A 15,170-nucleotide genomic window follows, 5' to 3' on the forward strand; every position below is an offset into this window, starting at 1 on the left:
TAGTGGTCATAAAACAAAAACTCACAACTTTGTTGCTTCAGCTGAAATATTAACCTTTACCCTGCTAAATTTCTAAAATGGATTGGTCCATCATTCAATTTTGGCAGTACCACTTGTTTATCAAAGGGGTGTTCATTGAAAATTTACTGACTGAATAGCGGACAGTGGAGACCATGGTCAGCCTGCATGGGTGTACAGGCTGATCTTGGTCTACACTGGTCGCAAAGGCAAAATAATTTGCCGCCAGCAGGCTAAAGGTTAATTATGGCATGTGTAATTAACTGGTTGCTACATTTCAGGCAAGGTTTGAACCGTGGGTAAAGCAACCTACATTCTGTAAGGCTACTAGCTTTCTCATGTTAAAGAATTCAGACGTTGAGCAAGACACCAATCAGCAGGGAGGGACAAGTGAAACTGGGGACCTCTGCCACTCAGCCACAGAGGCTAAAGCTTACAATGTACAGATACTTATACTTTTGACAGTTCTGTGTAAATACCTGCCCGCTTAGCTCAGTATGGAGAGAGCAAATCTACAGATCGCGTGGGTCGTGAGTTCAACCCCCGGGCAAGCCTTGTGTTCTCTGTGATGATTTGATAGATGACATTGTGTCTGAAATCAATCGTTCTCCACCTCTGATTCATGTGGGGAAGTTGGCAGTTACTTGTGGAGAACAGGTTTGTACTGGTACAGAATCCAGGAACACTGGTTAGGTTAACTGCCCGTCATTACATAACTGAATACTGTTGAAAAACAATGTTAAACCCAAAATAAACAAACAAACGTAGTTCTGTGTAATACTGTGGCATTTGAATTCGCTGGCATGAAATTTCGTGCAAACAGCAAAAAAGACAGTTTCGCGCTGACATAAATTTGCGCATTTTCAATTTCTGAAAGAAAAATAAAACACTTTTTGTTAGTCACAAGCACTGCATGTGTCATTTTCAGGTACCATTACATTGTGAACCTGTCGGTTAAAGTGGTCCCTTTTATAACCCTGTTGAATAAACAATATGGGCCTGAACATTGATAACCATTTCCGATCAATAACTTGAGAACCACTTGACCTAGACTGTTGAAACTTCATAGAATGATTGGACATGCAGAGTAGTAGATGACCCCTATTAATCTTGGGGGCCATTCTTTCAGATGTCAAGGTCACGGGCCAGAACATGGGGGAAAAAAATCCAATCTATCACTTGAGAACCACTTGACCTAGAATGTTGAAACATCATGGGATGATTGGATATGCCGAGTAGATGGTCCCTATAGCATTTCAGTACTAAGCCAACCATCAGTGTCTCTTTGACTTCTGCTCCTGTCTTACCTATTACTAATATGATTTGGGGGAGACCTACTTTTCTACAAAAGTATCTTCTAGTTCCATTTAAAAATCTTATCATTCCACAAAAATATGCTATACATGACAAATTATAATATTCAGAAAGAGAGAGACACTGTGAGGCGAGTGTATGTGTGGGGATTGCTATTTAAAAGAGCTTTTACTGGTAAAAAAAACACCTTGATAAATGTTAAGTACAAGTATATTCCAAGGACAAACCTTTCCCAGTGAAATCTAAATGTATCTTTATCACAATATGTCCATAAAAGTTTTCTTGTTATTTAAGGGCCACAACACTGGAAATAATAATCCCTTCAAAAGTAGCTTACTTAATGAATATTTACACATCATGGTTGGTCCAAAAATTCTTGTCCTCGTGAAAAACAGAAACCACGAAACTGTATGCCAATGAACAGCATGTAAAGGCAAACGGGTGACCTAACCATTTCCTAGATCCAGTACAAGTACTGACTTCCTTGCTGCAAGTAACTGATGGAAAACTTCCCCTACAGGAGTCAGAGAAGGACATGAGGGACGTCGGACATATTGTCCTATTTTATAAATGTCAAACTTACAATCTTGAAAACTACCAACTACTGTAAAAAAGCTGTGACCTCTGTCTTCACAGCCCTTTGCCTGTCCCTATAATTTGAACCACTTGAAGACCCCTAAAATATAATAAAAACATCGCAGCCCAGCTCGGCAATAATTGTTTTCGGAGAATGTCTTGGAGAGAATTTTCCTCAATAAAACTTTGACAGAACAAGCAAGTTAATAACTCATGGTTGCATCTGGTGCTGTATAAAAATCATATTAACTTGTTAAAGAATGCAAGACTTTTGCATTGATTTGTATGAGCAATACACATTCATCATGAATAAATGGCAGGATGGGGTAATAACATTAGCTTTCATTTAATTTTTTTTTTTTGCGTCGAAATTATTTGAACGTTTGTTTGGTTATGCGATTGGTATTAAAAAATACAATACGATTATTGATGATGGATGATGGGGTTGCAGCGGAACATTGTATATCTTGTCTTCCAATCAGTATTTGTAATTAACAGTAATGTTACTTTTGACCCACATTTTGTGTAATAAACAGACGTCAATAGTTCTATCTAAGATTTTTCCATGATAGGACTAGCGATTAAATGTTTTTTTTCGTCTTTTTGTGTCTGTTCTTATGTCCTGAAACACACAGTTGAGAAAAACTAACAAGATGAAAAATTATTTGAGTGAAATTATGAGTATAATACACAATGTCAGCTTCCCCTTCTATTTAAATCTACAGCTAAATTTCTGACTAAAAATTTCTTTTGAAAACCTTCCAGAGACTCACAGTGAAGATCGGGGCTTGCCAAAAATGTACACCCACATTTAATAAACAATATTAAACATGTGAATACTGTCATAAGAGATACTTGATTTTTTTCCATGACTAAAAGTTGTAAATAGTTTTATTTTGTTATACATACCTTACTTTTAAATAGTAACAAAACTGTACAGTATGAATCTTGGAATTACATTCAAGTAGATAATAAGTCACTGAATGGCAATGTCATACCTCAAGTGTTAATTGGCATTGCTGAACCTATGCCCTTGTGCCAATTAATATAGTTAATATAGTTTTAGCCATTTAGCCATGTCAATAATCACCCGACAATAAGGTGTGTATCATCTCATAAAGTGTTAGATGATATTCTACTATTGTTTGATCAGAAATTCAGTCAGGAGATTTGTTTTTTGTGGGTGTTTTTTTTTTTTTTTTTTTTTTGGGGGGGGGGGGGGGGGGGGGGGGGGGGTTTAACATCACATTGACACAATTTTTGGTCATATGGTGATTTTACAGCTTTACATGGTGGAGGAAGACTTCGGGTGCCCCTCCAGGCATTATTTCGTTATGTGCGGGCACATTGGTAGAACCATCGAGTACTGGTAATTTAGTCAGATTGTAAGAATTCTACACTCCAAATAAGGCTCAAACCCACATCAGTGAGCAGAAAGTGACTTAGTCAGCAACGTTAAAAATTCTGCCACAAAGGCACATAGTCTGGAGGGAAAGTGAAAATTGTATATGCTAGTTTTCCATCACTTCTCAACCTGAATCTCTCATTTAGTCACAAGCTTGATCCACTGTGACGTATATATTTTGCTGATATCTGCATTTGGCATAAATAAGAAAAACTGACGGAAGATGAGCAGTGGGTTTTTAAGAAATCAAAACAGAAAAGATGTAAATCTGAAAAGCAGTTATTATTGATATTATTAACCATTAGCCTGCTGTCGGCAAGTGATTTTGCATTTGCTACCAGTGCAGACCAAGATCAGCCTAAACATCCGTGCAGTGTGATCATGGTCTGCACTGTTCACTTTTTAGTCGGTAAATTTCCAGCGAACACCCTACTGAAAAATAAGTGTTACTGCCAAAATTGAATGATGGACCAGTCCATTTTGGAAATTTAGCAGGGTAAAGATAAACTAATCCCAAATGATGTGAAAGGAGATGTTTTTTGGTAACCAAACCTATAGTCAAAGGGAAATAAATGATACTGACTGATCGTTAACAATCTGAAAAATACTGGATTTCAACAAACTTATATTTTTTGTATATATGCAAATACAAAACAGTGCGATTTTATTATTAAAACTTATTGCTGGAACGGTTTTGAAACTTTTTTTTTTTTCAATATAGATGGAAATTTCAAGCTTTTTATTACTTATTTTCATTTTGCAGTATTTTCTTGAACAAAATAAACTTTAAAGAAATGGAATTTTAAAACAAATTTGCAGCAAAAAACTCATAAAGGAAGTGTTTATGGTTTATCAATGTTGCTAATGATGTTTTTTCCCTTAAACAAAGCTCTTTATTGAAGAGTTAAAGCCCAGACTATATCATAAATGGTCTATATGAACTCATGTGAGATCCTGCAATATAAATCCATAATCTTAAATAATACGATGCTTGTCTGATTTGGTCTATCTTTTAATTTCTTTCCTAATTATCTGTCATACACGGCTAGACTTCGTGGCGGCCAAATCTGCCTTTTATGGGCAGAATGTAACAAATAACAGAATTTATTAATAAAAAAGAACAATGCTTCAATGCACTGGGTGTTCATTTGCATAAATCTCTGTCTATATTATGATTGGCGATTAGGTATCGGTACGAAATTGAGAAATATGTACCGGTATTGTAAAATATTTCGACAAATAAAATCTGAAGTCGTGTTTGGCAATTTTGCAAGTTTCAATCAAATCGGAAACGAAAGAAACACAAGACAAGAAAATTGTCGAAAGCACCAATTTAAAGCGGGTTTTTTATCAGGCGGCAAGAGTTTTCAAATAAATAAGACAGTAATTATGGAAACATCTGCAGACAATGGTATAACAGAAAGTGTTAAAATAACAATGTATATATTTGCATATATTAGCACCCCTTTAGATTGCAAATCGAGGTCATCGTGTTATATATCACTTTTAGAAAGTCTGCATCTTTATTGCATTTTATCTTTAATGAGCATCCTCAACACTTATGCTATAAATTTTGTAAACCCTTTGATTTTAAATTTATTTTATTTTTGCAAAATTAACATGTTTGAATAGGTGAAAATAAGATTTTATACAAAACTAGTATTTCTTAACCTAGCAAAATTCTAATTTACAATTACGATTTTAATTAAAATTTGCAATTATCTCCTGTTTCTTGTCGGAAAAAAAAAAAGTCTTTGTATCGTCATTTACATTTTCTTATTCGTCAACAATGATACCGTCAACTATTCGTCTTACGCAACAAGACTAGATTTTTTTTCGTTGTGCACGGACAAAATGACTCACTGGAGCCGCAATTTACAACAGGACCATAATAAAGAATGATGCATCATGGAATTAATTGCTCTGTAACTTGTCACGATTGATTTTTCCGAGCACTAATTGATGTATTGTTATTGAGGACTAAATTTCTGAGCAAGCCTGTATTTATGACATTCAAATTGCCCTAGCATTTCATGCAGCACAGATTGTGGAATTTCAATTTTTTTCATTTCCCAGAAGACGTGCACCATTTTGTTAACGATTCCAATTTCAAAGGATATTCTGATATACTGAATTACGAATAGGTTTTTTCCTGGTCCCGATGTCTAGGTATATAAATTATTTCATCAACGAAAATGATCAAGGCGTCTTTTTATTTCGGCACAATAAATTAATTTTGAAATATTTAAAACAGTTATTACATTTGTTAACAAGTCTTGTTCGGGAGAGTCAAAATTATTACGCAAAAAAATTACATACAAAAACAAGAGCTCTCCAGTTTGTTGCATTCAGAAAACTCAATCAATTTGCATTTAGATAGCACTAATTATGTTTAAGTACATCCTTCAAACAAAAAATCCCTGTAAATATCAAAATAACTTCAGCTACACCTATTTTTAAAATATAGTAAAACCTTTTACGATTTTCTAGGTACTGTTGTCTCAATCCAAATTATGATGTATGAATGTATTTTTGTAAAACCAAAAGCTGTTTAAATGCTGACTATTGTAAAAACTTTTTATGCAGCATTAAAGAAAAATGTGCATTCCGAGCCTAAAAGCGAAGTTAAAAGAATGAAATGGGAACTACTTTATTATTTCTAAGGTAAGAGTTATGGAACCTGTCTCTTTGTTTCAATGCATTTACAGCATGTCCTTGCATTCTGCATTACCAGTAAGTTTCTAGCTTACAAAATGCTTTTAAAACAAGAAAAACTTTTAATACTTATAAAGTGGCAGAACTCTGTAAATATATTTGCAAGAGTCATTTTATGACCTTTATTCTAAGTGCATGCGTCATCATGTGTCAATGGTACAATCTGGTAATGTTCCTGAATTGTATCTCATTATTTTATCTTCCTATTACAGAATAAAAGAAATACTTTAGATAGGACTCTCAAGAAATAAGGACAGTTTTCTTAATACTAAACCATTTTAATATTACTCTTTTTTTTTTTTAATTTTAGATATTAACTGCATGACTGCATCCACAAACAAGAGCTGTCAGAGGACAGCAAGGCTTGACTTATTCAACAACCTTGTCGAATGAATGAATATAAAAGTGGAAAAAGGGGCACAATTTTGTAAAACTGCAAAGTAGAGTTATGAAACCTGTGTACTGCATGTCAGGTCATCACAGTGAACAAGAAAAAGTGTGTGAAGTTTCAATCCATTCCAATTAGTGGGTACAGATACCAGCTTACATTACAAACACCCAAAACTTGCTAAATCGAAAAAGCGTAATTTTGTAAAAGCAAAACAGAGTTATTGAACCTGTGCAATGTAAGTCAGTTTATCACAGTAAATAAGTTTCAATCCATTCCCACCAGTGGATACTGAGATACCAGCTTACATACAAAAACTTAACCAAATAAGGACACCGACGCTGATGCGTACGCCGAAGAGCAGGCGAGTCCAATAGCTCTACCTATTCTTTGAATAGTCAAGCTAAAAATGCCTCATACTGGTTCTTTACTTTGCAGTTTCAGCTACAAATTGTACTTTAAAATTTGCAGTTACAGCTACAAAGCTGAGTCACAAAAGGATCCCGATACCATAAAATGTGTGAATTTTCGCAAGAAAAACAAGATAAAAGCATAGATTCAACCTTTAGCATTACGATTTTCCCTATTACCAACTTCTGCTAACGTTTCTTCACAATAAATGTCTTTAAATCAACACATATTACCACTTTTCTGATCATTATCACTTCAAGAAATGCCATACACTTTGGTTTCACTTCATACAGGTTTGCCAGTACTTTAAAAGTCCAAAAGATCAAGATGATAAAAAGTTTCTTACATACAATTTCATTATATGATTTACATATTTACTAAGCCGTGTGTCTTAACGGAGAATTAAATCAAGCTTCGAGAACGGGATTCATTTCAATAATTACAGTTTGTCAGCCACCTTGTTTTTGCTGTTTGACAGATCTTGCATGTTGTCTGGCTCAAACTTCAAGCAAAATGTGTATTATCTCGTCACTTGAAATAATTAAATACAATTATTATGTCCCAAGAATAATGCCTACTTAAAACTCATTTCAGATCCATTTTTCCCCCCTGAAATACTAAGTTAATGAAAAGTAAGCAGTTTAAAGGGGCATGCTTCTCTGTGTATATCAAAATTCTATTTCTGGCAACATCTGTTCAACACTAAAATTCAGAAATCAACACTACTGAAGTTCATGTTTTAGAAATATCATAAAATGAGTCACGCCATGAGAAAATCAACATAATGGGTTTGCGACCAGCATGGATCCAGACCAGCCTGCGCATCCGTGCAGTCTGGTCAGGACCCATGCTGTTCGCTAACAGTTTCTCTAATTGCTATAGGCTTTGAAAGGGAACAGCATGGATCCTGACCAGACTGAGCAGATATGCAGGCTGGTCTAGATCCATGCTGGTCGCAAACCCACTATGTTGTTTTTCTCATGGCACGGCTCAAATGTATGCTAAAATTCCGCTTAATCCACATCAGCTTTGTTGATTTAATTCGAAAATGTTCTGACAATAAATTTTTTTTATCAAAAATAGAGTAACACTTATCATTAGAAAGATCTCACTGAGATCTACATTATGAAAACACTTAGAACATTCTAACCTCTGTATCAAACAAGTATTTCATAACTCAATGATGTTCCAGTAGTTAATGAGATAGAACAAAAGTTATTTGGAAGTAGATTTTTCTCGAAAAATTTTAATGTACTTTCGACTTGTGAAAATTCATTGGAATGTGGTGGGTGGGGGGTGGGTGGGGGGGGGGAGATGAATTTTTGTTGCCTGATTAACAGTAAAAAGGACTTTTCTAAATACATTCCACAGACTAAAACAAGTGCTTTTTGAGCTGAATACTGTTTTGAGCTCAATGGATCATGCTTTTTCTTTTGAAATTTTGGAAAAATTGACAAAAATCTGAAGGCCCGGTCCTTAAAAAGAAAGGACATTTTGAACAAGAGGGCCATGATTGCCCTATATCGCTCACCTAAGTACCATTGCTTTAACCAAAAACAAAAAATTCTTACAAGGTACAGATATACAACTAAGAATAAATAAAGTAGAGGTACAACACGCCTGAACACCAGATAGGTTATAACTGTATTTATTTATAGATCGGTACAGATATGTCAAAAAACACCTAAAAATTGGAGGTACCATCCATGTTGTACCATAGAAAAGTGGTCTCGGTTTCTCCCTACGGCCAATTATAAAAAAGTTACTAAATACGCTATTTATAGTAACATTAAAGGGAAGTAATTAAAAAAATCATTGTAAGCGAACAAAAGAAGCATCTGGCAAATAAAAACAAGAGCACTGCAATGCATTGCAAATGCAGAGCAATATTCACACAAAACAACGTCATATGACCTTTGACCCCTAAGTGTGACCTTGACATTGAAGTGAGCCATCCAAAACATACGCTCTGCATGTCATTTCAATGAGGTGAACATTTGTGTCAGGTTTCTCTGAAATCCATCAAGGGGTTCAAGAGTTACAGAGCGGAAGGGAAATTGCTAACCAACACACAGACAGACAGACAGACGGACACCGAGGCGATAACATAATACGTCCCTTCGGGCATATAAAAAGGAATTGAGATCTTATGGTGATACAAGTTGTGTAAAAGTCTGGTTAAAATCAAATCATAAATGAAGCTGCTATTGTGCAGACAAGGTCAAAATAGCCAATTTTGGCCCTTTCAGGGGCAGTAACTCTGGAACCTATTGTGGGATCTGGCCGGTCCAAGAAAGGAACCAAGATCTTATGGTGACACAAGTTTTGTGCAAGTTTGATTAAATTCAAATCATAAATGAAGCTGCTATTGTGCAGACAAGGTCAAAATAGCTTATTCCGGCCCTATCCGTGGCCATAACTCTGGAACCCATCATGGGATCTGCCCGGTTCAAGAAAGGAACCAAGATCTTATGGTGACACAAGTTTTGTGCAAGTTTGGTTAAAATCAAATCATAAATGAAGCTGCTATTGTGCAGGCAAAGTCAAAATAGCTAATTTTGACCCCTTCAGGGGCCATAACTCTGGAACCCATAATGGAATCCGGTCAGTTCCAGAAAGGAACCAAGATCTTATGGTGATACAAGTTGTGTGCAAGTTTGGTAAAAATCAAATCATAAATGAAGCTGCTATTGTGCAGATAAGGTCAAAATAGCTTATTTTGGCTCTTTCAGGGGCCATAACTCTGGAACCCATAATGGGATCTGGCCAGTTCAAGAAAGGAACCAAGATCTTATGGTGATACAAGTTGTGTGCAAGTTTGGTTAAAATAGAATCATAAATGAAACCACTATCGTGCAGACAAGAAATTGTTGATGAACGCACGGATGGATGGATGGACTGACGACGGGTGATCACAAAAGCTCACCTTGTCACTATGTGACAGGTGAGCTAATAAAAGATTGGATTCCAGTATGAAGTTTACATGTTTTCTTGATAAATTCCATTGAATGATTAATAATTGCAGCCTAAACATTATCACCAATGTGTTAATGCTTTATAGAATAATGAGCCTCCTGGCTAGCTCTACAAGGAGTGCACCACCAGTGTACCTCAAGGAGAACGCCAGTCTACCATGATGAGCCCCACTGAGTAGTTCTACAAGGAATGCACCAGTGTACCTCAAGGAGAGCGCCAGTCTACCATGATGAGCCCCACTGAGTAGTTCTACAAGGAATGCACCAGTGTACCTCAAGGAGAGCGCCAGTCTACCATGATGAGCCCCATTGAGTAGTTCTACAAGAAATGCACCAGTGTACCTCAAGGAGAGCGCCAGTCTACCATGATGAGCCCCAATGAGTAGTTCTACAAGGAATGCACCAGAGCCTCAAGGATAGCGCCAGTCTACCATGATGAGCCCCACTGAGTAGTTCTACAAGGAATGCACCAGTGTACCTCAAGGAGAGCGCCAGTCTACCATGATGAGCCCCAGAGTAGTTCTACAAGGAATGCACCAGTGTACCTCAAGGAGAACGCCAGTCTACCATGATGAGCCCCACTGAGTAGTTCTACAAGGAATGAACCAGTGTACCTCAAGGAGAGCGCCAGTCTACCAGGAGGAACCGCCACAATAGTTCAGAGAGAGCACCAGTCTGCAACGATGAATTGCCCGGGTAATTCTACAAGGGCAGTCCCAGTCTACCATGAGCCACCAGTCTACCATGATGAACCCCACTGAGTAGTTCTACAAGGAATGCACCAGTGTACCTCAAAGAGAGCGCCAGTCTACCATGAGGAACCGCCATAATAGTTCAGGCAGAGCACCAGTCTACCACAATGAGTAGCTGGGTAGATCTACAAGGACAGTCCCAGTCTACCATGAGCAACCTCCCCCCCCCCCCCCCCCCCCGACTCCCCCACCACAAAGTAGTTGTACAAGAAGAGTATGGTTTATCACTATTGGTTGCCTGGATAATCCTACAAGGAGACATCAGTCTACAAGGACAGCACCAATCTATCTCAATAAGACATCTGGGTAGTTAAGTAAAGACAGCACCAGTCTAGAAGTTGTGGGTTTGATCTCTTTGCACAGTGAATATTTTCTGTGAAGTGTTCATACAAAATTCTGCCTGAAAAAAATGTCAGCTACCTGTTGATAATATTAGTGTTGGTGTAAAATCCTGGAAAAATGTGCAAATTTGCTTTTAGCCATTGTGTATTGCAACAGAATTGAAAAATAAGCATACAGGAAAACAATGTATTGGATTTACCATGGTCATAAACAAGTTGTCTGTAAAACAAAAATTGATTTGTAATTTTCGGTCACAAGTATATGGTGACCTTGACCTTTGACATAATTACCCTACAAAACTACAGGAGAAATCTACTGAACTATCATTCTATAAATTTGACAACTGTAGGAAAAAACTTTCTCCAGTTTATTAATCATAACACTCAATTGTAAGATCATTGTGACCTTGACCTACTAATTCCCTATACAATAAGGGTCATCTAGTGACCACAATCATCCTACAAATTTGACCATTTTATGTCAAAGCATTCTCTAGTTTATATCAATTAGAAACCCAGCTGTCTACCAACCAATTCAAGCAAAACATTATATACCCTCATGAAATGGTGACTAGGTAAGTAGGGGTTGAACAAGTTCTACACACGCATCCAAGAATAAGACAGGATGGCTTGTATTTGTTCAGTTGACATTTAATTGCTTTTTTTTTTTCATGAGCTGGATCTTCAGAAAGAAACCAGACCTAGATAAATGAACTGTGTGTTAATGCTGGATCTTCTTGACTCTTTCTGGGATTTGACAGTTTGGGCAACTCCTGGCATCATCAAATCATCATACAGAAATTTACCGACTGAATAGCCAATAGTGCAGACCATGATCAGCCTGCATGGGTAAGCAGGCTGATCTTGGTCTGCACTGGTCGCAAAGGCAGAATCACTTAGCAGGCTAAAGGTTAATATACTTGTTCAAGGTCATTTTTAAATGTTAAATATTCAAATTTAATCTTTCCTATCTAAACTTAAATATATGTCAGTATCAGAATTGAACATTGTATTTCAGTCAAAGAGAGATAAGTCATGAATTGATAAATCACTGAGTTCTGTAGTACTTTTTATATTGTTCTCCCTTGAATAAGAAAAACTTGCATGTACTTGTATATATATCAAATTTTTATTTGAAAGACATTATAACAGTTTTCTTTTGTACAAAATAACAATATTTCAACAATTACTTTTAGTTACATAATCATATCAGTGAAACAGACTTAACAAACTTCTCTAACTCCACACTTTTTTTGCTGTTACCCTTTGTCAAATACTGACATATTTCAATGAAAACTGGACAAAATATGACCTCGCAACCTTTTTTGGTCATGGGATGCTATTCTGCATACATACTATATACATTAGTAGGTTCTTACATTTGTATCAAAATTATGCACAAGTTCTTCAGGACGAGCTATTGCCAAACAGCTGAGGTGCAATGCCAGTTATTTATTTATTTGGGTTTTACAGCGTACCAACACAGTATAGGTTATATGGTGCCAAACAGGACTACAAATTTTGGTTTCACATCTCATTTACATCAAAATAAAAACATGTGGTATGGAATCAAAATTTGCATACCTGCTGGAATCACAGAGTTACAGCAAAACCAAGTGTTACCCTATTAGTCGCCTCTTACGATCATGCAAGGGTAAGGCAGTGGTTCCAATTCTTTTCATACACAGATCCACAAAAGAACCAGTGCATATTTCTTAAAGCAAAGCTAATATTTTTTGGTTGCATATTAACTTAAACAAGAGCTGTCTACATGCCCCCGATGGCACTTTGAATGAATATATAGTTATGGCCGATATTAGAGTTTAGGACCTTTGACCTACGGAACTGGGTCTTGCGCGCGACACGTCGTCTTACTGTGTCACACATTCATGTGTAGTTATTTTAAAATCCATGCATGAATGACAAAGATATGGACCAGACACGCCTATCAATGCACTATCATGATAAATGACCTTTAACGTCTAAGTGTGACCTTGACCTACGGAACTGGGTCTTGCGCGCGACACGTCGTCTTACTGTGTCACACATTCATGCGTAGTTATTTTAAAATCCATGCATCGATGACAAAGATATGGACCGGACACGCCCATCAATGCACTATCCTTTAACGTCTAAGTGTGACCTTGACCTTTGAGCTACGGACCTGGGTCTTGCGCGCGACACGTCGTCTTACTGTGGTACACATTCATGCCAAGTTATTTGAAAATCCATCCATCGATGACAAAGATATGGACCAGACACGCCCATCAATGCACTATCCTTTAACGTCTAAGTGTGACCTTGACCTTTGAGCTACAGACCTGGGTCTTGCGCGCGACATGTCGTCTTACTGTGGTACACATTCATGCCAAGTTATTTGAAAATCCATCCATCGATGACAAAGATATGGAACGGACACGAAAATTGCGGACAGACTGACAGACCAACAGACCGACAGACGGTTCAAAAACTATATGCCTCCCTTCGGGGGCATAAAAATTCTACATCTGTTGTTGATATGAATGAGTAAAATTGAAAACAGTTGATACAAATGTACTTTTTAATGCCATGACTACCATTAATGTGGTGCCATTAGTGATGCCAATATTACACCCAAAATGAAATTTACCCGTAAAATTTGAAAATACTGAAAGATGTTCCATTGCAACTTAATCGGGCTAAAAAAGGAGTATAACATTATGGAATTACATAAATTCCATGAAATCTAAGTGCACTGAAGTCATAACATATTCAATAAATACCCATATGACTTTATTTTGGTTACCATACCATACTGTTACTATTATGGTGCAAAGAATTTATGCACAATTTTCATCAATGCTACATGTTATCCGACTAAAATCTGTAACATTTTGACAAAGTTCCATAAAAAGATAACAACAAAAAAAGCCAAGTCTGGAGTTAGAAAAGTTGTTAAGTATAATCTTAACAAATTGTAAGCACTCAGTAAAATCACAATTTCTACAAATATTGCACAAGATCCTCTCTCCTCCATCATCAAACTACGGTAAAACTGAGCCGCACCATGAGAAAACCAACACAGTGCATTTGCGACCAGCATGGATCCAGACCAGACTGCGCATCTGTGCAGTCTGGTCAGGATCCATACTGTACACTAACGGTTTCTCTAATTGCAATAGGGTTTGAAAGCGAACAGTATGGATCCTGACCAGACTGCACGGATGTGCAGACTGGTCTGGATCCATGCTGGTCGCAAATGCAATCTGTTGGTTTTCTCATGGTGCATCTCCACTCTTTTCTTTATATGGTGCATTCTGAAATCCTCAAACACAGCACTTATCATTCTAGTTGTTTGTTTCCTTTCAACTTTTAGATCATTTTACCAATAAATAGATGCAATGAAAGACATTCTTTTCTCCACAAGTCTGATATAACTTATTTACTGCCAGGACTGTAGAGTTCACCATTTGCATTAAGAATTATATTATAATACCATATCCTAGGCACTTTCTATTTTACCTACATTTTCAGATGTTCATACAAACATATGGAAGTCTGGCAAGAATTTTATAAATGAACATTTGAAATTCTAATTCCTTTAAACACTTGACCTCAAACTTCAATCAATCATATCACAGTCATTATGTCAAAGTCAATGTAACTACAGAATAAAATCCAGGCCCTGAAATCAACATCCCGATCCATGTAAAAATCAACATTTTTTTCTGAGCAGCACTTTTCCATCGGATCAAATCTGAGATATAGATACCTATTTCAAAATAGACTCCATTCGAAGCATAGGCAGAGCCTTATTCTGCTCCTCCCTTCATTTTATGATCATGTGACAAAGTCATGTGACAATGGTAATCTAAAAATAGACTACACTTTAATTTTTGATAATGCTACTGTTGTATGATCATATCTATTTCAAAATGGATTCCATTTGAGACACTGACATCCACAACCTGTTGGGCACACCTCTTCCTGTCTGAACCATTCTTTCATATGGGCTGCATGTCCCCCATGACCACAATTGAGACAGAAGTTGGATGTTCCTGCAGTCAAATGATAAAACCGTAATTTAAAACAATGCTTTTTTTTCAGTGAACTAACATTTATAAAACTGCAATAAGTAAAATATTAACTGTTGATAGGTGAAATCTATATGATTAGTGACTGTCAGTTATAACTGAAGTCAAATATTTCCATAATTTCCCTTGAAAATACAAAATGCAGGGATAAAATAGGAGCATCTCCCTTCTAAAAGGACAGTCCTAAAATGTTTTTAGTTTT

General features: G+C 36.6%; 1 protein-coding gene across 9 annotated transcripts in view; it reads right to left on the reverse strand.

Moving 5' to 3' along the window:
- Window positions 1-12,002: 12,002 nt before the first annotated feature.
- Window positions 12,003-15,170, reverse strand: part of LOC123548964 (GATOR complex protein WDR59-like) — an 81,312-nt gene continuing 78,144 nt past the window's right edge. For all 9 annotated transcript variants that reach the window (XM_053545834.1, XM_053545837.1, XM_053545832.1 and 6 more), the window contains one exon: window positions 12,003-14,932. In XM_053545834.1, the coding sequence (XP_053401809.1) occupies window positions 14,805-14,932 (128 nt within the window). In that variant the 3' untranslated portion in view covers window positions 12,003-14,804. The remainder of the gene's footprint in view (window positions 14,933-15,170) is intronic.

This window comes from Mercenaria mercenaria, chromosome 6 (genome assembly GCF_021730395.1).
Source record: "Mercenaria mercenaria strain notata chromosome 6, MADL_Memer_1, whole genome shotgun sequence".
Classification (NCBI taxonomy): Eukaryota; Metazoa; Mollusca; class Bivalvia; order Venerida; family Veneridae; genus Mercenaria; species Mercenaria mercenaria.